At 52.9% G+C, this 26,652-nt stretch overlaps 1 protein-coding gene across 3 annotated transcripts in view; it reads right to left on the minus strand.

Moving 5' to 3' along the window:
• The window catches only part of whrna (whirlin a), a 50,324-nt gene that overhangs the window by 14,753 nt on the left and 8,919 nt on the right, over window positions 1–26,652 (minus strand). For all 3 annotated transcript variants that reach the window (XM_088614846.1, XM_088614845.1, XM_088614844.1), the window contains exons 2-6: window positions 12,743–12,961; window positions 11,370–11,495; window positions 8,267–8,475; window positions 7,240–7,276; window positions 618–830 (exon numbers count right to left, since the gene is read on the minus strand). In XM_088614846.1, coding sequence (XP_088470972.1) covers window positions 618–830; window positions 7,240–7,276; window positions 8,267–8,475; window positions 11,370–11,495; window positions 12,743–12,961 — 804 coding nt within the window. The remainder of the gene's footprint in view (window positions 1–617; window positions 831–7,239; window positions 7,277–8,266; window positions 8,476–11,369; window positions 11,496–12,742; window positions 12,962–26,652) is intronic.

The raw sequence follows: 26,652 nt of genomic DNA on the forward strand, positions 1-26,652 counted from the left end.
GCCATAGTGCGCCAGAACGCTCACCACACATCAGCGATCAGTGGGGAGGAGAGCAGAGTTATGAAGCCAATTTATAGAGGGGGATTGTTAGGAGGCCATGATTGATAAAGGCCGATGGGGAAATTTGGCCGGGATGCCGGGGTACACCCCTACTCTTTTCGAGAAGCGCCCTGGGATTTTTAATGACCACAGGGAGTCAGGACCTCGGTTTTACGTCTCATCCAAAGGACAGCACCTGTTTACAGTATAGTGTCCCCGTCACTATACTGGGGCATTAGGACCCACATGAGCCGCAGGGTGAGCGCCCCCTGCTGGCCCCACTAACACCTCTTCCAGCAGCAACCTTAGTTTTTCCCAGGAGGTCTCCCATCCAGGTACTGACCAGGCTCACACCTGCTTAGCTTAAGTTGTGAGTTGCAGGGTGATATGGCTGCTGGCTATTGGGATCGAATTGAATGGTTTTAGCTCACTGGCTTGCCAATTTCGTAATTGATTTGCCGTTACTACTTGAGGGAGAGAGGTTAGGGTCATTAGTGGCTTTATTGCTCGATTGAGGGGCGACCTGACCAGCTGAAGTGATCGATTAACAATGATGAATGGACAGGCGGTGCCCGTACCTTAGCGTGGGTGTTGAGCAGCTCGAACAGCGCCATCACCAGCTGCTCCACGCCGATGTGCCCGTCGCGGTACTCCTCCAGGTAGTAGGCCATGGTCTGTCTCTCGGGCTCCGTCAGCAGGTGGCGCGCCTGCTCCTCCAGCATGGCCCGGGACTGGTTCACCAGGCTGGACAGCGTCACCTGAGAGCCCGCCACCCCCTTGTAGAAGACTGGCTGGAGAGAGGGAGAGAGGGAGAGAGCAGGGCAGCTTGGAAACTTTATTATTAAAAAACACGCATCAAATCACCGAACTCTCATCTGCAAGAGCTTTTTCTTTTTAACGAACAGTCAGATTTAAACCCAGGAGAACGTCATTCCAGCATCCATTTCTAAAAACCTGGAACAATTTCAGTCACGATTAATTAAGCACGCGATTTGCTAAAATGACATCCGTGTAGACAGTCTGAGCAGAGCTTTGAATAATATATTCAAAGAGAAACTTGTATAACATATCAATCCCTAACAAGCAAATTTGTATAACGTATCAAGCCCAGTCTTTAGGCAGTCTGGGGTGATGCATAAAATATTTTGGGGTTTTCTCCAGAACCACATCTGGAGATCCCTGCTTTGTGCCTTATCTCCTACCCCTCCCATATCCCAGCCTCCCCCAACACTGCCCCGCCCCACTCCACCCCCTCAACTGTCCCCGCCCCATCTCACGAAGCTCCGCCCACCACACCCTGCCCCGCCCACACTCTTGTAACTTGTACCCACAAGACAAAGCTGATCAGTTTCTTGCTGCATCTCCTCAATTGTAACAATGACAACCTGCCACCCCCCTCCACCACCACCCTCACGCCACGCAAGAGCCTCGGCAACATTTTAATTAGTTTTTAAATCAAAGACGACACTTCAAAGTCACTCCGCCAGAGGGGCTGTGAGGGTGGCTGTGTGGCAGCGAGGCTCTGAATGAACCTCATGCTGACATACTTAAGACAACACGAGTTTAAAAAAAGAACTTTTTTGCGATTTTTTTTTTGTTCGGAAATTAAAGGAGAGCTGTTTCAGTCCGGTTATAGAGCTTCTGAACAGAGAAGGCTATGAAGGAACCGGATTCAAGTGTTCAAAATCCTGCAGGGCACCGAGAGAAATCACCCCTGCAGACTTTTCAGAATCAAGAACAGCAGTAAAACTGCAGTTAAACTGGGAACAGTTCCTCAAAGAGATGTTGGAGCATGGAACAAGCTACCCATCAACACTGTTAAAGCCAGTTCCCTGCCTCCCGTCAATGACAGCTGGATCAGATCCTCTGACCTATTAGCTGCTGACAATCCAATGAATCTGATGGCCCAAATGATTCCACTCTGCTGGAAAATAACTATTGAACTGAGCGGGGGATAGACTTGTCACAAGTCAGGCGCAGATGTGAGGAGCTTGAGGAATTTACTGCAGACAAAACAGAAGCACTTATCTGGGACTGAAGGATCGATCCTTCAGATGGGCTTTGGTTCTGTATTGGACTCTGGGGGGCAACACTGAGAGCTTAAGTGTCGCCTCTCCACCAGCCTGCCTGGAACACCCGGGAACGGGACAGAGGGGCAATACTGATTCATCCTCCTCCTCCTCCTTCTCCTCATCATCCTCTCATTCTGCAGCCATCTCTTCTTCCTCCCTCCCCCCCCCGTCTCTCTCCTCTCCTCCGCAAATTTGAAATCGAAATCCAGAGAACTTTACTGGCTTGGCTAATGAGTTACAGCACTGCCAAAGGAATAACCATTAGCAACACAGTCACAAAAAGAAACAACCCCATAATATTATTATTTGAGAGCCACACTCTCCTCCAGTTCCTCCAGCTGGGGCACGAGACGCCAGCTCTGTGGGGCTCTCTCTCTCTCTCCCCCTCTTCCATATCTTCTCCTTCACTTCCCTCTCCTCCCTCCTGTCTTCCCTCTTTCTCCTCTTCCGTCCGGGTCCCTCTCTTTCAGTCTCTCCCCTCGATCAGTCTCCCTCCCTCCCCCACCTCCACAAGCCCCCACCTCCCTCTCTCTTCATCCATCCGCATAGTGTTATCTTGCAGAGAATTTATTACATGTGCCTATGCATGACAGATATGCATCTCGCATTACAGATACACAAGGCACAACACAGCAGCAAGATGAACCGATTCCCTCTAGCTTTGAGCAGGCACGTTGCTTTACCAGGCTGTACCGTGCTTTACCGCGCTGTAAGTGTATATACCGTAACTTAGACTCCACTTTACAGGTAGAACAAAACTCACTCTTTGAATGTCAATTGCTGCTGCAGCTGTCAGATGCCGAACACTGGTGTTTTATTTATCAGGGCGTCTGGTGCAGTGATAGCACCGGAACAGATGGCCGCGTTGTTATTTACCATAAAAAGGCTCCAGCTAGAATCGGACAGCCTGCGAGGCAGGAGCAGCTCAACGCCGTGTAGCGGGACGGGGCCGCGGTGTGTCGGGGGGCGCGAGCCGCTGCAGGGAGGGGGGTCCCGGCGTGGCTGGGCTATTTAAACAACCCCGCCTGCACATCGCGCCCACTGAGGTGCAAATCAAATTTCCTGCGGATCGATCGAGGGGATAAAATGCAAGTGTCTTTAATAACAGTCGTAATCTTCACGGGGCACACTGCAGCCACAGGGTGAACCAATAGCCTCTGGGCGTGCACTCTGCTTTACCAGGCTTAAGCAGGCTGTACCCTGCTTTACTGTGCTGTATTAGGGTGTGATGAACTGTACTGTGCTAGTTGTACCGCATAGAAGTGTTCTACTTTTTGCTGTACCTTATTGTGTTATACTGATATTAAGCTGTCTAAGGGTGTACTGGATTGTCCTGGGCTGTACTGGGCTATATTGTGTTGTACAGGAGTATACTGTGTTGTACTGGGCTATATTGTGTTGTACAGGACTATACTGTGTTGTACTGGGCTATATTGTGTTGTACAGGACTATATTGTGTTGTACTGGGCTATACTGTGTTGTACAGGGCTATATTGGACAGTATTGGGGAGGTGAGGCAGATGAGTCACAAAACTAGGTGGATTTAGTTAATTAACCCTTAATTACCTAAATTATCAAGGTAGAGATGGCCAACACAGTCCTCAGGACCCCAGCGTGTGCCGATTTTCATACCCACTGACCTCTCAGTGACATGATCAAATTCTTAATTTGTCTAATCATTGTTTAACTAAATCTCATCAACAAGCTTGTGAACTGTGACATTTTGCAGGTACACTTGAAATCTCCCCTCCCCCCACCAGCCCCGGCGCAGAACCAGGCTCGCTGCTGTTCGGGTTCAAAACAACAACAACAACAACAACAACAACAACAACAACAACAACAACAACAACAACAACAACAACAACAACAACCTCCAGACTGAACCCTGCTGTTGAGCCCAGCTCACTCGCACATCCGCTGAACATCTTGCAACGAAGCGCTGGGTGGACTCTCAGAGCCAGCCAGGGAGCCAACATCAGGGGGGTCCAGCCAATTGCACTGGGGTGTCTGCTCAGCTATCCGTGACTGCGGACATGCGACACCTCCTGCCCAGTCTCTCGAACCCCTGCCCTGCACAGATTGTTTTGCAGGCCATGGAGACGGGCGGCTCAGGTAATTATACCCCAGAGGGCTTTGGGTACACCCTGCCACACTCTGCTGTAGCAGAGCGGCTCAGCTGTCAGTGCAGCCCAGGATCAATTCCGTGTTGATGCATTTCTATGAGATTGATTACAGACCACCAGACTGGAAGCAGCAGTTTTGCTGAGCTGGGAACCTTCCCCTTGCATGTTGACAGGCTGGACAAAAGCAAAACAAGGAAACACGCAAGCATAAGATACAAGAGAAATGTTGATGGAACAGCTTGGGGGGATTTTGAACTGGTTCCAAAACTCCAAACCGGATAAAATGATCCCAGCTGGCATTTCTTCTGCTGGATATGCAACCTTTTATGTGGTGCAATGCCTTTTTCAGAGAGGGCTGAGTGAATTGATCCAGGAGCAAGCAAAAGAAAGCCTTTAGAAAATCACCCTGCCAGTGCTGTATAACTGAAGCAAAACCCCCACTCCTTTCTTCAGCAGAGCCTCCTTGTATCCAGATCATCAGACGCGACTTCTGTTCGACATTAACAGCATTGTCATCTCCACTCCTGAGCCACGGTGCTCTGTCGCCGTTTGAGTCCCTCGAGCTTTGCAGATAAAAGAGAGGGCCTGTACTCATTCAGAATCTAGATTTCTGCCTCATGTTTCATGCAGGAGCTTAATACTTCATCCAACAGCCCCGTGATGCTGCCTACACTCATGAGACACTATCTCTCGCAGTGACAGCCTCTTGCATTGCTGTGGCCATGCCGTTCAGCAGCTGTGCAGGAAACACAGTGAAAAACTTCACAGGAGATCAGCAGTGTGTCAGAGTGAGCGGACGGCTCTGCACACCTGCCTGCCATTAGACACTGTGACCTCTTCCACCAAATATCAGGCACTCTGAGAGCTCCAACCCAATAACCCATTCTCAGGCTTCTAATTCAGGATCCAGCACGTCTGTTCTTGAAAGATTGCTTTCCGAAGGTTAAAAAACTCTTATTACAGATGAAAAAAGTTGCGCGGGGAGCCTGTTAAGCTCCGCTTCAGAGTTCTTGGTCCGGTTAAAATAATTACCGATGTAATCACAAAGAATCGTCCGGTTCTTTCGTAAGCCCTTTCCCTGAGCCCATATGTCAGGCCCTGCACGGTGGGCAAGGATACAATTCTCCTGGGTTTTTGAATTGGATAGCAGTGGATTTAACTAAATCTACCGTCTCTAGAGGGAGACAGAGGACTCCCCAAGACCCAAGACAGCGCCAATGTGCCTATAAAATATTGCTGATTAACAAAGTGCTTCGCCCCAGTTTCTTTGATTCACCAGTTAGAGCTGGGATTGGAAGGTCTCTGCGAACTTAGCAAGACCCGACTTGGTTTTGGATGAAAAACATCTAGGCAATACAAGACACAGCAGCAACCAAGCTGAGCAATGTGAAAGCACAACTCTCTTCAGACGGAGAACTATGGGTAAACATCTGCATTCAGCACGATCCTGTCTCCTCCAATTCACATCTAAGTCAAATGCACCTGGACCCTCATGTGATCCCACATGGGCCTGTTCTGGGATCCCAGAAGAGCATGTGTAGACTGGTGAGCTGCGGTATACTGCAGAGCTCGAAAGTGCGCTTCAGATCTCATTTCCTGCAGGAGCTCATGAGCCCAAGCGGTGGGAAACTACAACTGCGTCAGAAAAACAAAGGTCTTGCAGATGTGGGCCTGCATGTTTGCGGGCCACAGTCTTGTAGAACCCACACAGCGCCCTGACACGTGTGGCAGGGTCATGAACTGCATGTCGGAGCTGCCTGGTGATCTGCTCTAGGGGAGCCATCTCTCCGAGACCAGATTCCACAAGTGCCACACTAACAGGGCCGCAGGGGTGGAAATTTCAGGGGAGAAACCAAAAGCACGTGTATTCATCCGTACACACCTGCACATACAGGTAAAGGCTCCTACCAGAGCCAGAGCAGCTCACTGGATCAGAGCTCATCCTGGTTTCTGCGGTGTTCAGTGCTGGGTGGGACGCTGGGCTTTCACAGGGGTCACCCCCAGTAAAGCTGGTTCCCACTTACAGAGCTGGCTGGACTGGAGCTACTGGGGTATGGGCCGCTGACTCAGGGGTATAACAGCAGTGTCTTGAACCCACACCCACCCTGCTGCGCTGCCTCTCTATGCTTATATACACACTGCATGTCGATGCCGATAGACCAGGCTGCGCTTCCTGCCGAGAGTGAAGACAGGCTTGTTTGTCCCTTTGCCTCCCAGAGCCGGGCTGGAAGAGGCAGGAGCCGGAGCCAGGGGGAGGGAGGAGGGGGCGAGGGGGGGGGGGGCTCGCAGGAACAGGCTGCACGTCGTGCCTCTTGAGCTCTAGTGGGGCTGTGTGGAGCTGCTATTTCTGTCTGCAGCTACAAAGGCCCAGAGATGAGAGCAGGAGCTCTTTTCCATTGCTCTGAAGATCTGAAGAGCTCTGGGAGGGAGGGGGGGGGTGGGGGGGGTGAGGCTGGCTGGAGAAGGAGGGAAGGGATTCGCAGTCCTGCAGGAGAACAGTGGAGGCCAAGGGAAGGGCTAGCTGGCTTGGAAGGGGATCGCTGCCTCAGAGGATAAGTGCAAGGTGTTAAACACATGAAACAAGCTCATTTGATCCCAGGATCTCATGCAACAGTTTCCTGAAAGAAGCCAGGTATCAGTTGCAACACCAAGGCTGGGCAGCTTCCCACCTCCCACCACCCTTTATTAATTCAGCTTTAAAGCAAAGAAAGGCTTCTCTCTATCTTTCTTTCTGTAACTCCTCTGTGTGTCTGTCTATTTCCCTATCTCTCCACTGTTGGGCTGCAGACCTGTCTCTCTGCGTCTCCTCTCTCTCTCTCTCTCTCTGTCTGCCGAGCTGTGATCTGCACTGAAATCCGCAAGGAAGAACAGAGGCGCCGATCTATAATGCCGACGCCCTGAATTCCCACGCCCCGCCGGCCGTTCTCCGCTCGAGGAACGGGAGAACGGAGTAGGACAATGACACTGACCCCCCGCGCGCACGTCTGCGGCAAAGTATCCCTCACCTTTCCGGCAGCAGAGCTCCCCTGATCCAAGGACAACCTGCGGGAAAAAAACAAAACACGGTAAAACATCGGACTGCGGACGGAAGACCGACGGGACTCATCGGCTGCCTGCTAGACCCCCTCTTACAGCGCCTTCTGCCACGCCGTTGTGCCAACTGCTCTCTCGGGGCGCCGCTGCGCTACCATGCTGCACTATTCTCCATATGAGATCTTTAAATGTCTCTAGGCGATGTTTTTCAGGACCTTTTAATATATCTCGATGGCCTTTTCTATCACAACTCGAGACCCATCAGAGAGTAAGTCCACCTCCCTTCAGGACTAACGAGACATACCTCCTTTCTTATCACAGTTAGGGTTTGTTTGAACATGGTTCGAAAAAATACGGTGCCACAACCACATTCTAAGTCAAGCCTATTATTCCAATAAGAATAAGAGATAGGATGGGTAATGATAATGTTTCTTTATTAGCCCTATACAATTTCTTGCATTAGGAATTTGTCTTTTCACATACCCCAGCTTTTCTCCATGGAGACACAGACACACAGACAGGGAGAGAAGCTGGGGGTCAGAGCGCAGGGTCTGCCATTGTATGGCGCCCCTGGAGCAGCTGGGGTTAAGGGCCTTGCTCAGGGGCCCAACGGAGTAGGATTCCGCTGCCGGCCGCGGGATTTGAACCGGCAACCTTCCAGCCACAGGCGCAGATCCTGAGCCACAGAGCCACCGCTCCGCCCCACATGTGTATTCACAATAATGCATCACATTTATCTTGGCAGAGGTCAGAGCTTGTCTTAGGAGACATGGTTGGGGTCACCATGAACACTTCTGGACAAAAGGTTAGAAAGGATTCTGATGACACATGATGATGTGTGAAGATGTCTTCCTGAATTAAATCTAACCCAAGCCCAATCACCACAGATACAGGGATATAGCGTATGACGGGCAAGTAACACGTGTCATCTTCCATATGGGACTGGAGTGTTCCACCGGGCTGCGGAGGAGGGGGGGGATTTTAACACGGAGGCCGTACCCTGCGATGCTGCCTGTGGCACTGCTCTCGGCAATCTGCGAGCTGGCGATCCACTTGGTCTCGTCGACCACAGTGCGGGCGTGGGGCAGCCGGCCGACGTCCTTGATGGTCATGATGAGGTGGCGCGAGGACTTGAGAATGCGCACGGCCTCGTCATGGGGCACACTGAGGAAACTGCGCCCGTTCACTTCCAGGATCTGGTCTCCCACCTGCCCAGAGAGAGAGACCACTCGTCAGACTGGCACGCAGAGCAGGGCGCTGGTCAGACTGGCACAGACACACACACACAGAGCAGGGCGCTGGTCAGACTGGCACAGACACACACACACAGAGCAGGGCACTGGTTAGACTGGCACAGACACACACAGAGTACAGGGCACTGGTCAGACTGGCACAGACACACATACACAGAGCAGGGCACTGGTCAGACTGGCACACACAGAGTACAGGGCACTGGAGAGACTGGCACAGACACACACACAGAGTACAGGGCACTGGTAAGACTGGCACAGACACACGTACACAGAGCAGGGCACTGGTCAGACTGGCACACACACACACCTAGAGCGAAGGGCACTGGTCAGACTGGCACAAACACACGCACACACACACACAAACAAACACACACACAAACACACACAGCAGGGCACTGGTCAGACTTTTTTTTAACACCAGAAACCAAACTCAGGCTATTAAGTGTCACACAGAGAACCGAGAAAGGACCGGTCCCCCTGACGGGAGAGATCCGAGCGCTCCTGGGAAACCCAGGCCCGTTCCGCACGTGCAGGCTTCAAAGGAAGAGCTCACGCCTCCCAGCAGCAGTGCGGCCGGGGATATGGAGAGCCATCCCCCAGGGCAGTGATCCCTGCAGTCTGGGAGGGGCTGGCATTTCGCGGCCCGCCTGCGCGCGCTGCAGAGCGACGCCGCTGACATTTCCTCCCGTGACATTCCTGCCCCGCCGCCGAGCTACAGACGTGGGGTATCGACTTTCCCTTCATTTGTCTCAACGCTCTGCTTGATCCGAGCCGCGCTGCAGCGGGGGGAGGCACCGGCCCTCTTTATCCAGGTGGTCATGGTTTCTCATCCCATCCCAAAGTGCTTTGCAGGGAACAGCAGCAGCAGGGGGCAGACCCTGAGGAGCGATCTATAAACGACAGCTGCGCAGACGAGCTGTTCATAGAGGACAGCTGCGCAGACGAGCTGTTCATAGAGGACAGCTGCGCAGACGAGCTGTTCAAACTGCAGGAACAAACCTAGGGCCACCAGCCGCCTCCGATCTGTGCTGAGGTTTCCTCAAGAGGCACAGCAGGCATGCCGCTACACCTCTAATAACTGCAGGGGAAACAAATCAGACTCCCGCTGCCCAGTGGTTTCATCCACTCCCGAGCAAGCAGTGCTGAACAAAACAGCACGGTTCTCACCATGCTTGTCAATGCTTTCTTACTGCAAACCAAAAACAAGCTTGAAATTGCCAGGACCAAAGAACAGCAGCTGCCAAAGCCTGGAGTGCGCGATGCTGCTAAGCACCGGGAATCTGATGCGTTTTCCATTGGCACAACAGAAATCCCTCTGAGCTCAGGAAAATACTTTAGAAAAGCCAGCGACCAATGAAGTACAAGTTCCCCGAAAAAACACCACTCCGCTCCATCTCCGAACCCCGGGCATGGCGCTCGTGATGCATGGCACACAAAGCAATTGAATTATTTCCCACCTGACTGAGCAAGCCAGCGTGTGAAATGCGATTTGTCACCCTGTTTATTAGCGATGCAGCAGGTAGGGCACGGGCAGAGATCAGGTAGGCAGAGCACACAGCAGTCGGCGGGCCAAAACGAACAGCGCTCTTATCGGCGAGCCTCTCTCCTAATGAGACAATAATTCAAGCTGCAGGCCTGTCTAGTTGGCGAGCATTAGGCACCACACTCTCCCCGGTACGAGTATGAAGCGCTACATCAAGTTTAGGAGCGGAGGTTTTGAGTGTGCCGCACTATAAATATGCCTGGGGGAACCACTCGATTCGAGGAGCTGGGAGCAAAAGGTTTTTCGCAAAGGAGACAGGAGCTAAGATTAGGGCCTGGTTTGTGGGCTGATTTGATTTCCAAAGTGCTGGTTTGATTTCTGCGTCTCCCGTCTGCTTTTGACTAGGTTTAGTTCAGCCCCTGCCGGGTCTATACTCAACCACGTCTGCGTTCATCTGTGTTAGTCTTAAACCGGGTCTATGTTAAATCAGGTCTGTGTTAAACGGGGTCTGCGGTGAACCGGGCCTGCATTAAATTGGGTCTGTGTTAAACCGGATCTGGGTCAAGCCCATGCCAGCCATTCCACATCTGGCTGTCCGCTGCTGAGCTCATGGGATTCCAGCTGCAGGGGTGCAGGAACCGCCTGGGTTAGCCCAGCTGGGAAAGGCCCCAGAGCTGTCAGCGGCGCTTTCGCCACCTGAATCTCCAGATCGCTGTGATCCCTGAGCTTCTGTCCAGGCAGGAAGGTGTCCCTAAAACCTTCTCTCAGTCTGGTGGGGGGGGGGGACAGCTGATCTTTGTCACTTTGAAGGAAAACCCGGGCCAGAAGGAGGGCAGAGAGACAGGGGGGCCTCTGGCACGCACCCCCACACCGTGAACGCAGGAGGTGGGGAGAAAGCAGGAGGGGTGGAGAGGAAAAGGAGAGAGGGGTGTATGCGCGTGTGTATATTTGCGTTTGTTTTGTGTTTGTGTGTAGGGGTGGAGAGGGGATTGGGCCACATTAAGAAGTCAATATTCTACAGTTTATCAGCGAATTAAATGCAAAGATGCCCCCGGGGCTGCAGCAGCGCTGTTAATCCCCTTAGCTGTGACAGGCTGGGCTTCCTGGCTCTGGAAACTAGGGAACCAACCCTGCACAGCTCTCGCCCCGACAGCCCAGCTTTCAGACTGGACCACGGAGCCATCAGACTGGACCACACAGCTCTCACAATGATCACACCGTCTCTTGCTGATCGTCCAGCCTCACATCGCCTGCAGAGCCACACGCTGCATCACACTGAACATCACCCGACAGCACATCGATCGTGCAAGCCAGCAGGAAGAGGGAGAGAGGGACAGGGACACAGGGAGAGTGGTGTTTCCCTCACCTTGAGCCCCCCGCTGTCCGCTGCAGAGCCACGGTCCACACCAGTGATGTAGATGCCCAGGGCGTACTCTGCACCCCCCCGGATCATCAACCCCAGTGATCGTCCGTCATCGAGAACCAGGTTCACCTGCACAGACATGGCACTCAATCCATCAGTCAGTCAAACCAGTCAATCAAATCAGTTTTCATAAACAAATATACTTATTTTACATTGTGCTGCTCCCACTTCAAAGCACTTCCCAGGAAATGAGTCTAGATACAACATGGTCCTCTTACAATAGGGGCTACAGTCCCAGTACAATAGAACAGTCCTGTCACACTAGGAGCTACAGTCCCAGTGCAGTAGAACAGTCCTGTCACACTAGGAGCTACAGTTCCAGTGCAGTAGAACAGTCCTGTTACAACAGGAGCTACAGTCCCAGTGCAGTAGAACAGTCCTGTTACACTTGGAGCTACAGTTCCAGTGCAGTAGAACAGTCCTGTTACAACAGGAGCTACAGTCTCAGTGCAGTAGAACAGTCCTGTTACACTAGGAGCTACAGTCCCAGTGCAGTAGAACAGTCCTGTCACACTAGGAGCTACAGTCCCAGTGCAGTAGAACAGTCTGTTACAATAGGAGCTACAGTCCCAGTGCAGCAGAACAGTCTGTTACACTAGGAGCTACAGTTCCAGTGCAGTAGAACAGTCTGTCACACTAGGAGCTACAGTCCCAGTACAATAGAACAGTCCTGTTACAACAGGAGCTACAGTCCCAGTGCAGTAGGCCAGTCTGTTACACTAGGAGCTACAGTTCCAGTGCAGTAGAACAGTCTGTCACACTAGGAGCTACAGTCCCAGTGCAGTAGAACAGTCCTGTTACACTAGGAGCTACAGTCCCAGTACAGTAGAACAGTCCTGTCACACTAGGAGCTACAGTCCCAGTGCAGTAGAACAGTCTGTCACACTAGGAGCTACAGTCCCAGTGCAGTAGAACAGTCCTGTTACAAGAGGAGGAGGGATGGGGACACACGCCTGTCAGCTCAGACCCGAGCTCAGTAATCTGCTGAGACAGTAGAGAGGACGCCCCAGCTCAGCACTCTGCAGGATTTACTGAGCCACGGTGGGGGCGGGTCAGATGTCAGCCTATAACACTAACTGGGAATCCATTAACTCTGGGAGTAAGGAGCAGCCAGCTCAATATATATGACGGGTGGAGGCGAAGTGAGCACTGCGGAGCAATGACTTCTGGTGCACAAGTGAAGAACGAGCCAAGCCTTTCAGCGGACAGCGACATCAATCACGAGAGCGACCCGCGTGGGCTCAACGTGACCCCCCACCTCAGCTCTGCTGCCCACCCCCCCGGGCGATTCTCGTGACCTCGGGTCCTCCCCGTACCTTCTTCTCGTCGCCCTCCTGCAGCAGCTGCAGGTGGCTCCTGCGCGCGCCGTCCTTGCGCCTCAGGGTGGCGCTGCGGTGCAGCGTCAGGTCCGGCGGGGGCGAGACGCTGCGGCCCTGCGGGTCCACCCACGTGTACACGTGATTGGTCACGTACCCCCCGGGGATCCGCCCCACCGAGCGCACCGACAGCGACAGCTTCTTGGAGCCTTTGAGGACCTGAGAGAGAGAGAGAGAGAGAGAGTCTTCAGAGCAGGGTTGGTGTTCAGACAGGAGCAACAGTATCCATACATCTTGACACAGAAGGCCAAGTGTTCAGTAACGATATGGCTACAGTTGTGGATGAGAACCTGAACCTGTTGGTTCTGGAGCTGGGGAGTCGGTATCTGGGTTCTCATGGCAGTAACTGGGCGTGATTAAACCAGGGGTGTGCAGGACCGCCGCTGGATGGATTCTGCTTCACACAGAACACGTGAAAGGCAGATGGAGGAGAGAGGGGCTGGGAGATCAGCGCCAGTGACCTTCTGCCATATTTTCCACAAGGCTGCTCCTGCCTCTCGGATTCAGGCTGCCGAACCAGCAGATCGGGGTAAAAATGAGAGCAGATTCAAGGGAGGATTCCTGATAGACGCCGTTGACCTTTTCTGAGGATCGGGTCAATATGGGCTTCGAAATTAATCTCCAGAACAGTCCCCAAGAGAGAGCATGCATCGCTACAAAGACCTCCTTAATCATACAAGGGGCATCCCTCTATCCCTTTTCGAACCGCTTCAGTCCATTGCCAGGGAGGGAGACACACACACACACACACACACACACACACACACACACACACACACACACACACACACACACACACACACACACACTCCAGGGCCAATTAACCTGCCTGTATGTAACTGGACTGTGTGAGGAAACCAGTGCGCCTGGAGGAAGCCCACACAAACACAGGGAGAACATACAAACTCCACACAGACATCAGGCCAGGTCTGGAATTGACCCCAGGGCCCCAGCACTGCGAGGCAGCAATGCTAACCCCTTTGCTGCCCTTAGAATTAGTAATGTTATGTTATTTATATTTCCTTTTTCCCTTTAGCATTTCTACATACTATAAAGCACTATTTTTGTATTCTCCATCATATTTAAAGCCGCAAAATTCTGTGTATTACACTCAAATATACGAGCAAATGAGCAAAAGAGGCCCATCTACCCACAGACAGAGGATATATATAAATAAACAGGCCTTAGAGGACATAAACAGGCTCGCATATGTTACACGCTGTCTGCAGAGAGCTAATAGCAACGCCAACTATAAAAGCATGCAATATATCCATCACTTTCCATCTGCCTCCCCCCTCCTGCTCGCGGACTGACACTGAAATGCAGAGAGTTTTACTGGCTCAGCCCATCGCAGGGCCACCAAGCCCCTCAGGGTGACATGGCCACCCGAGTCCAGAAATCCGCCAGCAGTTATCGGATAATAAGCGGCTCTTATCAAACAAGACCGCAGAGCACAGCCTGCTCGTGATCGAGCAAGACAACGTCAGCGATAGCCGCAGAAGAAACTCGCCCGTTTGCCCGCACAGGAGGCCGGGAGCTGGTTGAGGACTTCTCCGGTGGACGCTGCCTCTTTCCGGGAAAGGACGGAGACCACGGGCAGGGTCCGCTGTGAAATAACACCGCCCGCAGTTTTATCCCGATCCGGATCCCCCAGCCCTGTCCCGCTCCCTCAGGCTGACGTCCGCCGTAACCCGTGACCGCCCACCTGCTGGGCTTCCGCGGGCGGTGCCGTCCTCCTGTGCCTGTCCCCCCCGCCCCGAGCCGGACCGAACAGCGCCAGTGCGGTACGGTTTCAGCCGGGCCCGGATCAGCCACGTGCGTGAAAACGGGATTTTTGGCTTGATTATCCCTTAGTGGCACAAGAGCCCTTCGGTGTTACATGAGGTAATTAAAAGCTTTACCCTGATTACGGTGCAGTCGTACTGTTACAATTTACTTTACTTTACTTCAATCCACAGGCACGTGCAAGGCGCAGAGCTCCGAGCCCGTGTCCAGGCGTCCAGCCCGTAGTGCCGGCCTCACTGCTGCTCTGGCCAGCACGGTCCGAGTGAGGGAGTGCCGGCCAGCATGTTTCTGTAGTCGCCTGTTTGAACCCGGGCAGCCACGACTAGACAGCGGAGCCCGGCGTGTGCTCTCGTCGGAACAAAGTCCTTCACAAGCTTCTGCCGTGTGTTTAAAGTTTCTTGCTGACCAAACAGAAACAGATCTCCATATCTCTGCATTAATATTAGTCTTGTTTATTGTCATTCCCTGAACTCCTGCAGAGCATTTAATCAAAAAGCATCCCAGAGCACTTCACATATAGGAGGGGATTAACTTCATCCTGCTGACTGCCTACAATGCTGATGTGATGTTCAGAAATGTAGACTCTGGACTCTGGAGTTGACAACCCTACTCTTACAGAGAGGGTCATGGGTTCTTTCACGACCCAGGAGTCGATTTAGCGTCTCCCCCCCCCCCTACAGTGGCCATGCCTGCAGCTCGATTGGTTTGGGGGGAAACCTGACTTGGTGGGGAGGGCGCCCCCTACATGTCCCGCCAGCACAACCCCAAACCCACAACACGTTCTGGACTGCTGCTTCCATCAGGGGTGAAGAGATTGTGAGAAGCAGCTCTTTTCTGGACACGCCGCCAGCACGCAAGATTCGCTGAAGAGCCGGCAACCCCCGCTCCCAGCGGGAAACCACGCCGGACTGCAGATCGGCTCGGCCGATCCCTTGGAGCGGCAGAACCAGTACCAGGGATTCAAGGATGTCCCGGAGATGGTGGCGACAGTCTCCGAAGCGATTCCCCAGAGACTAAAGCTACAACCCCTATGTGTCCCGACCTCAGTATGCGCCTGGCAACAGGCAGGCAATTAACAGCTTGACTGCACCCCTAAATCAGCACAATTACTTGACAATGATCGCATTCAACTACTCCCCCGTGTCATTTTTTGCTCGGGATGTGGTTTGGGGTTCCTGGGGAGGCAGGGGTGTGCCCTGTGGAAGGGGCAGCTGGTGACTTGAGAAGATCCCCGGGAGAAATTTTAAGGGAAAACGAAATCTCAAAATCTTGCTCCCCATCTGTCCGGGACGCTTTCAGCGCCGTGTCGGAGAGCGGCGCGTGCCTGCCTCTGCAGAAAGTCGGGGAATCTTAATTACCAGAGCTAATTAAAGAAGCTGGCACCTTTGTTTTACTGGCCCTGGCACGGGCGCAAGCCGTTCATTAAGCTGAGCTGCGTGGCGTAATTCATTATTGGGTCGGTTTGACTGTGCTCTCAATTTCCTCTTAGGCTTCACTGCTGTCGACTGGATCACGTGCGCTCGGGAGGTTGTGTTGTTTGTTTTTGAGAAAAAGTGCTTAAAAAAGGGCCTCCTTCTGCATCTTCTTGCTCTTCACTGTCGTCTTCGTCATGGCCCTCTTCCTCTTACTATTATTTGGAAAATCAGGCAAAAAAAAGAGAGATGTAACATCTCATATGCAAGGGGAGGGGCTGCCCACTCTGAGGAAGAGATCAGTCTGGGCCTGACTGATACATACAGTACATTAACATCAATTTGCCTCTATTACCATAAGAATGAGAAGCACAAAAGCCAGCCTTGTCTTTAATGAGGTCTTGGATCAGTGGATATTTCAGGCCTGTTTGTTTCTAAATGGGAGACAATTGACAAATTATAATGTACAGCCAACAGCCCCCAGCCCCCAGGCTCTCTGGCTGAATGCATTTCACTGCCTAATTTTATTCTCCCCCCTCCCCCCCAATTAGGCTCTTCTCTCTTCCAGCCCGCTTCCAATATGCTTACAAGTTTCTTTTCACAGGGGTATCTGCCATGACACTTCTACACCCACAGTATAAATGCTGGACTTCTGTGCGAGGATCTGCATGGGTGTTGGTGCCTGCTCCGTTGCGGGGCGGGTGTTGTGTCCCCCCCCCCACCCCCCCGGGTACTGTCGATCTGCAGACGGAGGTGCGCTGGAGCCCGCGGGCAGGGCCTGACACCTGCAGCCCTGCTGGAAGATTGAAAAGCCCTGGAGCAGAAATGATAAAGGATGAATTGCCCATCTGCGCCGCTGGGGAAGTCGATCTGCCTCCCTCCTCCCGAGCGACGCCCCCGACAGCGTTCTGCGATCGATGCGCAGCAAACTAATGGACAAACACTGCACTGATGGGCTGAGCGGGCCATTGCCGGCCTTGATTGTACTCTGCGACAGAGATCTATCAAACCGATCTGCCCTCTTGCATTTATGGACTCCGTCCATCTCCCGAGACCATCAGAGGTCTGTCCTGCCACCTCCCTGCCTTTCACAACCAGCCCGGCCCGCGACTGTCCTGCCCCAGCGTGAACGAGTAGCTGGACCTTCTCTGACAATATTTCTCCTTTTCTTTTTCCGTTCGCCAGCGGATGCATGATCTAAAGGCATTCAAAGCTATTTATAGCGGCAAGCCTTCATTTCAGGGAAACAGGAGAACACGCTGGGCCTTCAATTATTCGGCCGTCATTGAGAAATAGAATTCACTGCACCAGCGGGACCCCTCCAGCCCCTTCAGAGAGCCCATTAGTTAATACAGGATTTCCTTCTGAATTCATTCTTATTGCGCCTGTCTACTCTACCCACAGCCTGTAAAATTGTATTATTACATACATTTATATAATCTACCTGAAAGGGAAATAAGCAGCACACTCGAAGGAGTGGGGTTCATATATTAGGCCCGCGCTGACAGTCAGGACCCAATCATCAGCGCCCAGCGCTGCCCTGCCTTGCAGGCGTCCTTCGATTTCTCAGAAGCTAATCTGGTTCACAGTCACTGTGGAAACTGGCGCAGTTCAGAGGTTTAAACGGTGCTGCTACCTGCCTTTAGGACAGACAGCCTGAAAGGACTTCAATCCCGCGGTTTCCCAGCTGCTGAGAAGCGGAGACCAAAGGGGATTCCTCTCCTGCTGCCCCTAGCTTGCGCAGGGCCCAGGTCAGCAGCCACAGGGGGCTGTTCTGGCCTTGTCAGGGCTCATCGGCGTCACCCAGCTGGCTCCCACCGGTGAGAGTGGCTCGTCACTGCGCTGCGCCCAGAGCAGTTTTCAGTGTGATGGTGCGCTTAAGAGCAGGCGGTCACTGCCGACTGTGGGAATGAATAATAATTAGCTCTTGCGGTTTGACGATGCCGAGCCACACGCGCTTAAACCCACCACAAACCTGAAAGCTGCTCCTTTTAAGACGGATGAATGACTTCACCGAACCGAACCGACACGTGCTGCCTACGTTCAAGTTGGGGCGGGGAGGGGTGTTGGCAGCGTCAGCACAAGGGCCGCAAAGGAACACACCTGAAGAGGCTCAACACCGCGCTCTTCCTCCGTTAGAAACCGCTCCTGCGCCGCGTACAGTTATTGGACTGGCGCTCGGGCGGAGGGGCTCTCTCGGCAGCGGCCCTGGCCGGGACGAGCCCCACTTCACAGTCCAGCTTTAAATCATCGCTGCCCGCGTCCCGGATCGGTCAGCGGCTAGGCCAGGCCTTGAGCGAGCTGACCAGGGACGCGAGAGCCTTTCTTTTTCCCCAGGAGGCATCGCCGGACCCGCGCCCCCAGATCGGTCGTCCCCAACATCTCCGGGCGCCGGAGAAACGAGGCGCGGAGCAGGGATCAGGCCCTGCAGGGGAGCGAAGGAGCCCCAACAACGTCTGGTTCCGCGATTCCAGACACGCCCCCGAAAGGCGAAGGTTTTGAGGACGCGACCCGAAACAGATCCCCACTTCCTTCAGGACATCAGAGCTACCATTTGCACTGAAGCCAAAACTTTTCGGCAGCCTCCTTCTAAAATGTTTTGTGTCCCACTTTGCCGGCAATATAAATATTCGCTCCTGACCCAAAAACCCGTTTCAGATTCCTAGCAGGCGGTTCTAATTCTCAGGTCGACACGGACGGTCACCCCTCGCACACACACACCCCCCCCTTGCTAGACTCCAGCCCCAGAAACACACTTCAACAATAAAAAAGTAGGCCATGAAAAGTGAACAGGAATTTTCTCTAAGATGTTTTCTTCTGAACAAATCACTCCCAGCTACTGCAGGACTCCATTAGAGAGTAATCAGAATGCTTCATTATTATTAATTATTAGTAGTATTACAAATTTTATTATTGGAGGAGCAGAGAAGAGCTGACCTTTCCCAAAAGAAAACAAAACATCTTACAGATATAAGAACTGCTTAACTGCAGCTGATTTACAGACACGAAAATGATCACCGTTTTTAATTAGTATTTCTAAAGAGAACTCCAATAAATATGCAGGGATTACAAAACGCAAATGCTGACTGAAAATGCCAGGAGAAGGAAGAGTATCTGGGCCAAGCTGTGTGTAATCGAAACAAGTCGACACTGCACTGGATAAGAACTGGGCTTGGAACCAAACTAGGCCAGGTTATACTGGAGCGTTCTGACTGAGAGATAATCAGAGTTGGTTATACTGGAGTGTTCTGAGTGAGGGATAATCAGGCCAGGTTATACTGGAGAGTTCATCAGAGCAGGTTATACTGGAGTATTGTGAGTGAGGGATAATCAGACCAGGTTATACTGGAGTATTGTGAGTGAGGGATAATCAGACCAGGTTACAGTGCCTTGCGAAAGTATTCGGCCCCCTTGAACTTTTCAACCTTTTGCCACATTTCAGGCTTCAAACATAAAGATATAAATTTTTTATTTTATGTGAAGAATCACCAACAAGTGGGACACATTTGTGAAGTGGAACGAAATCTATTGGATTTTTGAAACTTTTTTAACTAATAAAAAAATGAAAAGTGGGGCGTGCAAAATTATTCGGCCCCCTTGCGATAATACTTTGTAGAGCCACCTTTTGCTGCGATTACAGCTGCAAGTCGCTTGGGGTATGTCTCTATCAGTTTTGCACATCGAGAGACTGAAATTCTTGCCCATTCTTCCTTGCAAAACAGCTCGAGCTCAGTGAGATTGGGTGGAGAGCGTTTGTGAACAGCAGTTTTCAGCTCTTCCCACAGATTCTCGATTGGATTCAGGTCTGGACTTTGACTTGGCCATTCAAACACCTGGATACGTTTATTTGTGAACCATTCCTTTGTAGATTTTGCTGTATGTTTGGGATCATTGTCTTGTTGGAAGATAAATCTCCGTCCCAGTTTCAGGTCTTTTGCAGACTCCAACAGGTTTTCATCCAGAATGGTCCTGTATTTGGCTGCATCCATCTTCCCCTCAATTTTAACCATCTTCCCTGTCCCTGCTGAAGAAAAGCAGGCCCAAACCATGATGCTGCCACCACCATGTTTGACAGTGGGGATGGTGTGTTGAGGGTGATGAGCTGTGTTGCTTTTACGCCAAACATATCGTTTTGCATTGTGGCCAAAAAGTTCGATTTTGGTTTCATCTGAGCAGAGCACCTTCTTCCACATGTTTGGGGTGTCTCCCAGGTGGCTTGTGGCAAACTTTAGACGAGACTTTTTATGGATATCTTTAGAAATGGCTTTCTTCTTGCCACTCTTCCATAAAGGCCAGATTTGTGCAGTGTAAGACTGATTGTTGTCCTATGGACAGACTCTCCCACCTCAGCTGTAGTTCTCTGCAGTTCATCCAGAGTGATCATGGGCCTCTTGGCTGCATCTCTGATCAGTCTTCTCCTTGTCTGAGCTGAAAGTTTAGAGGGACAGCCAGGTCTTGGTAGATTTGCAGTGGTCTGATACTCCTTCCATTTCAAGATGATCGCTTGCACAGTGCTCCTTGGGATGTTTGAAGCTTGGGAAATCTTTTTGTATCCAAATCCGGCTTTAAACTTCTCCACAACAGTATTACGGACCTGCCTGGTGTGTTCCTTGCTCTTCATGATGCTCTCTGCACTTTCAACAGAACCTTGAGACTATCACAGAGCAGGTGCATTTATACAGAGACTTGATTACACACAGGTGGATTCTATTTATCACCATCAGTCATTTAGGACAACATTGGATCATTCAGAGATCCTTGCTGAACTTCTGGAGTGAGTTTGCTGCAGTGAAAGTAAAGGGGCCGAATAATTTTGCACGCCCCACTTTTCATTTTTTTATTAGTTAAAAAAGTTTCAAAAATCCAATAGATTTCGTTCCACTTCACAATTGTGTCCCACTTGTTGGTGATTCTTCACATAAAATAAAAAATTTATATCTTTATGTTTGAAGCCTGAAATGTGGCAAAAGGTTGAAAAGTTCAAGGGGGCCGAATACTTTCGCAAGGCACTGTATACTGGAGTGTTCTGAGTGAGGGATAATCAGACCAGGTTATACTGGAGTGTTCTGAGTGAGGGATAATCAGACCAGGTTATACTGGAGAGTTCTGAGCTGGAGATCAGACTTTGATTACTGGATTACAAGATCGCTGAGGCTGCCGCTGCTCTTGAGCGAGTGAGATGTTGTGCTGTCGAGTCTGTACTCGGCCCTGGAGAGAAAAGAGGAACTGCAGGGTCCTACGCCTGGGGTGTGAAGCTCGTTTTCATTTCCCAGCTACACACCCCTCTACCCCAGTTAGTGACGTAGCGCTGTACTGCTTTGTAAGCCCCCCTGTTTCAGAGAAGAAGCGAAAGTAGTAGAAGCGAAACCCCATTACTGGAGTCACTCGGGTTCGGGGCATGACCAGTCAGAACCGACAGAGGAGCAGCAGGCCATTCATGGCTTCATTTATCTAACTAAACCAGCCAACGAGTTGCCGCCCCAGAAATAGACACTACCGCCCGGTCTGGTCCTTCCTGCCCAGGGGGGCTTCTTCGATTTCGATTTTGAAACAACGGAACAAAACACAGAAGGCAGGCTTCACATCTGAAGGCACCAAACGTTCCAGAGTAATTTGATTTATAAAAAGCAAGCAGACGCGTTTCACCAGGCGACTTGCTTTACCAGGAAATGAAAGAACGAAGCTGAATTAACGACAGACTCATTCCGCAGCCCGGGTGCCGGGGGTCCGTACTGTCACCCAGCAGCCAGGCGCTGACGGACGGCCCGCTGCAATTAAAGTTGTGCTTATCGTGCTGTAAAAAGACGATTTTTCACCGCCTGGCAGGACGGGCTCTCGGAAAAAACGGCCACGGCACCGAGCCGGAGCCAGCTCCTCCCAGGGATCCTCACCTGCCTGCCGGATACATCCGGACCGAAGGTGCCATCTATGTTGCAAAATCACAAGGGAGCGCGCTTTTGGCCAGCATGGTGTGGGGGGGTTGAGCTGATGACGCTGTGGTCATCCGCCACCGGCTCTACGACATGTGTCCGGCCCTCTTCAGCCAGGTGACCACAGACGGCACACGTGGCATCGCCAGCACGGGTCATCTTACTGGCCAGCGCCCCCCTAATGGGGCCAAAAGTCCTCAACGTGCATCAGTGTCAGAAATCCCTCTTCACTCCGTCGTGCTCGGTATTTCACAGCGAAGCAGAGAGCGTGAGAATTCCCAGGAACAGGGGAAAACCTTTCCCTCCGACCGCTCTCCCTCTGCGGATCCAGAGGCCGGAGGGAGTCCAGCCCCGGCCACGCCCGAGCGGATCCCCCCTGGTCTCCGGCTCACCGATCGGGACTCTCGTGGAGACCTCGGCGCACGCAACACGCCGCCGCTTCCCCTCGCCACCAGGGTGACGGCGAGCTGGCCGGTGATTCGCCTTCAGAAACGGAGCGGCGCATCCGTCGGCACTCGCGTGGCGGCGATAAATCCAGGCGACGTCTTCACCCGCGAGGACACGCGTTCGCGACGGACACTGCGTGCGAAATTCCCGGGAGCACTCTGATGCAGAGCGCTGCAGGGACATTCACGGATTGCCGTGGAAGAAAACGGAAGGGGGAAGAAAACGTGGCTTAACTCGATTAGCGTTCGGCCGCTGCTTTTATCCAAGGCGGTTTTGCATCGGTAGCCTTTTCTACAGCCAGGCCCCTTAGGGGCACACTCTTCTGGACCTGCCCCGCTTAAAGACACAACAGCACCAGCGGGATCTGACCCCACACCGGGCCTACCAGAGGCCCAGAGCTCTGCCAGCCGCTGGCTTCCCCAGCTGGCACACCAGGGGGAGGGCGGAGAGCGAACAGGCGCCGAGAGCCGCGAGGTGGAACTTCCCGGGCACACCGGGAAAAAAGACAAGCTGCACCCCGACAAGGCAGGGGGTCTGGGCGTGACTGTGTGCGGCAGACATTGCGGGCCGCCGGTTGTGTGGCGAATACGCCCGGAGGTGAATTAGGAGGCGAAGTCGCAAGTCGAAGCAGAGAGTGGCCCCAGCGTTCCCTGGAGTGGGAGCAGAGGCCTTCCGGAGAGAGCCGGCTCCTGAGACTCTTATCCCACACGCTCAGGGGCTCAGGAACGCTCCGCAGGCTCTTCACCAGAGGCGCAGGAGTCCCGGATAGCGGGCCGCTGAGAGGACACCCCAACACCCCCCCCCCGGCCTGCCACTGCCTCTGCGCCGGGGTCTGGAGTGCGGCTCCTCTCCAGCGCAATTCAGCCGCATCGCTAGGAGACCGGTCGTTGCTATAACTACGCTCCTAAAAGTAACTATGAGCCTTTTTTCCACGCGGCCAGTCGATATCTATTTGGAGATCCTTTTGTTCTCTCAGCGGCGCGGCTGACCCTTCCTCTCCCCTCCCCTGTGCTGGAGCTGAGCAGGTGGGCAGGCTGGCCCTTCCCGGGGAACCTCAGCGTCAGGCAGAGTGGCGATACCACAGGGCTCGACAGGCCGGCTCCGGATGCGCCAGCTGAAGACCCGTGCTCTTTAACAGCTCGACACAGCGCTGAGAGGGCACTGCGGGTCGCGGGCAGCACCGGAACGTCGCACCACACAAGCAGCACGCAGACGGGCAGTGGGAATGGAGCCCTCAGCTGGGGGACGCACGCCGCTGGGCTCCTGATCCGGACAGGCAGCGACAAGGACGACCCCTTGAGGGGCTACCTCGAGCAAGGACCCGGGGTCCTTTTTTCGCCTCGTCTGCTCAGTCCCGAAGTTGCCACGCAGGCTGAGAAAGAGAAACGGCCTCCCCTGCTGCTCCCGCCTCTGACCACAGGTGGCGCCGGTTAGCCCACAAGTTTAGGCCCCAGTTAGTGCACAGCACTGGAAAGTGAGCGAAGGGTCTAGGGGAACCAGCCAAAAGGTCATTTGAAGTCTGGAACTAAACAAGTCATTTGCACCAGCAGATTCCTGAAATGCACCCCGCATGTATCCTGTGAGCCACACAGCGCAGGAGGCCCATGCAGGAAGGGGGACAAACAAGCCATTAGCACCTGGTGAGAGGCAGAGAAGGCCTCGCCAGCAAGCAAGGACTTTGGAGCGCACAGCGCCCCCTGTAGGGCGACAGAGGGAGCACCGCATGTCCTGCTCCGGCACAGCACCTTCTGCTTTTAAAAAAAAAAAGGCAAATCCTCTCCTCCCTAGAATAAGCAGAGGCGCTAAGATAAGGGAATCGATCCCATGCCGCCTCCTAACCCGGTTAATTAAAAACCCAAGAGGATTCCAGCAAAGCAGGGGTAAAGCTGTCAGGGTTTATGAGACATGAAATTGCTGTTGCTCTTTCGGTTGCTCTCTCCCTCTCCTGCAGCAGCTGTACTGCACACCTGTTCCCCCTCCCCCCCACACTGCAGATCCGGCCTGCAGTCGCTCGTCTTTTCCCTTCTCCTTCTTCAGCTTCGGCTCGTGACGGAGGGGTGCTGCTGGGGAACTGGCTGTTCTGGGCTCGTGCACTGCAAGCAGAGAGGCTGCGGTCCCCACAGGTCCCGGTGTCCCAGCCCGGCGGACACCGAGCACAAGAGAGCCCGAGAACGGCTCCGTTATTCCGAGCCGGCTGGGGAACGTCAGCCCCACCCACCACTTTTAGAAGCCTGTCACGCCCTAACTGTACAAACCATAGTCTTCCCCAGCTTTCCCTGTGCTGTTGCGAACCATCTGAATGGGCTCACACTGGGGGTTAGTATTGATTTAAAATGTCTTCTTATTTGCACTGGCCACAAAAAGCGGGTGCAAAGAGCTTGCAATAGGGAATAGGGATCGTGCGAAGCGTCCGAAGAATTCCCAGTTGTGCATCAGAACGGGCCCAGTTAAGGACCATCAAAGGATTTGATGAGACTTCAGGTGAATTTGCTTTAAAAAAAAAAAGCAAACATCCAGGTGGGGCTGCACATTGGTGGTGGTGGAGGGGAGTCCCCATTACCTGTAAAGCGCTTTGAGTGGAGTGTCCAGAAAAGCGCTATATAAGTGTAAGCAATTATTATTATTATTATTATTATTATTAAAAGGGCTCTAGTAAGGAATGCTTTGATGTGGGGTTTTAGCTTGACAGTTTAAAAAGTCACAGTGTTTTCGCTGTAAGCTGTATGAGCACCTCCAGAAAGGGGACCCAGAGTTTCATCAGATGCAGGCGACTTCATCCCTGGCACACCTCCCGGACCTGCCCCCCCCTGCATTCCGATAGCAGGACCCTGTCCCGGCACATTTTGGGGCACCCCCCCCCCGACCAGGATTCATCACGTCTCGCTGGGACCCCGCGGGGTCCTCCGTTCCGAGGAAGAGGGGATTTATCATCCCTCCGTTCACAGGGATTTACCAACATCAAAGGGCTGCTTTAGAAATAAGCTCCGTCTCGGGTTTATACATGAAGGCTAAACATATATATTCCGCTCCGAGGAAATACTGCATCAGACAGGGAGGGGGAGGGAGACGGAAACGATATTAAGAGGAGATCTGCCAAAGTGTCGCCCGCACAAGCAGGGAGGGGAGCTTTAATTGACCGGCCCAATTAGATCTGATTGGCCTCGTTAGCGGAGGTGAGCACACAGACGGAGCAGCCGTCTACCGCCATGAAGATGCAATGACTGAGAAACCTCCGCAGGCTGGGAATCCCCCTCCCGGTCCCGACGGAAGAAGGGGCGCTGAGCGCTTTTTTTGTAGCATCCGGCACGGGACACAGGGAACCAAGCTTGGGAAATCCGGACGGGAATTCTGCCCCCATTCGTTCGCATGGAACAGCTGCCTGTACAGTCGAACTCCCCCGGTTTATAAGGAATGGGAGAAGCTGGCAGGTGGGAAACGATCAGCTCCCGGTTTTGGAATAGGTGGGGATGGGAGACGGGTATCCGGGACACACTGACCCCTCCCAGCTGGGACTGTGGCATTCCCGTTTCTCAGTGATGGGGGGGGACTTAAACGTCAGAAATTCTTCCCATCGTTTTCGTCCCACTTAAAGGCTGGGAGAAAGGATGTGGGAAAAAAGGGCAAGAGCGACCCTCGCTTTCCCTCCCTCCCTTCATCTGCCTTGCTGGGAGGAAGAAGCTGGGATAGGATCCTGTGGCTGGGAGGTTGCCGGTTCGTATCCCGCGGCCGGCAGAGGAATCCTACTCCGTTGGGCCCCTGAGCAAGGCCCTTCACCCCACCTGCTCCAGGGGCGCCGTATAAATGGCTGACCCTGCGCTCTGACCCCCAGCTTCTCTCCCTGTCTGTGTGTCTCATGGAGAGCAAGCTGGGGTCTGCGAAAAGACACATTCCTAATGCGAGAAATTGTATAGGGCTAATGAAGTGATCTTATCTGTTTACTGTACCGAAAATAAACTGAAGCCTTTAAAGCACACAGCAGATGAAACGACCGAGGCATTGCTGCTGATGTGGATACCCCACGAATTAAGCTACCTAACGGCGGAGGTTCGAGGTCAGCTCTTTAAATGATTGATCTTGTCCTGTGTGCATGTCTTGCTTTAATACCTCAGTCCCCACTGCAACTCCTGAAATCCCACCGGGCCTCCACCCGCTGCAGGGAAAAGGACCTCCCGGCACGTCTTCCTCCTCCTCCTCCTCCCATTCAAGGGAAAAGCAGTCTGTTGGGCTCCAGGTGGATCAGAGAGACACACGCTGTGCACAATGCCTGGAGCTCAGG

Source organism: Lepisosteus platostomus, chromosome 21, assembly GCF_059453375.1.
Source record: "Lepisosteus platostomus isolate fLepPlt1 chromosome 21, fLepPlt1.hap1, whole genome shotgun sequence".
In the NCBI taxonomy this organism is placed as follows: domain Eukaryota; kingdom Metazoa; phylum Chordata; class Actinopteri; order Semionotiformes; family Lepisosteidae; genus Lepisosteus; species Lepisosteus platostomus.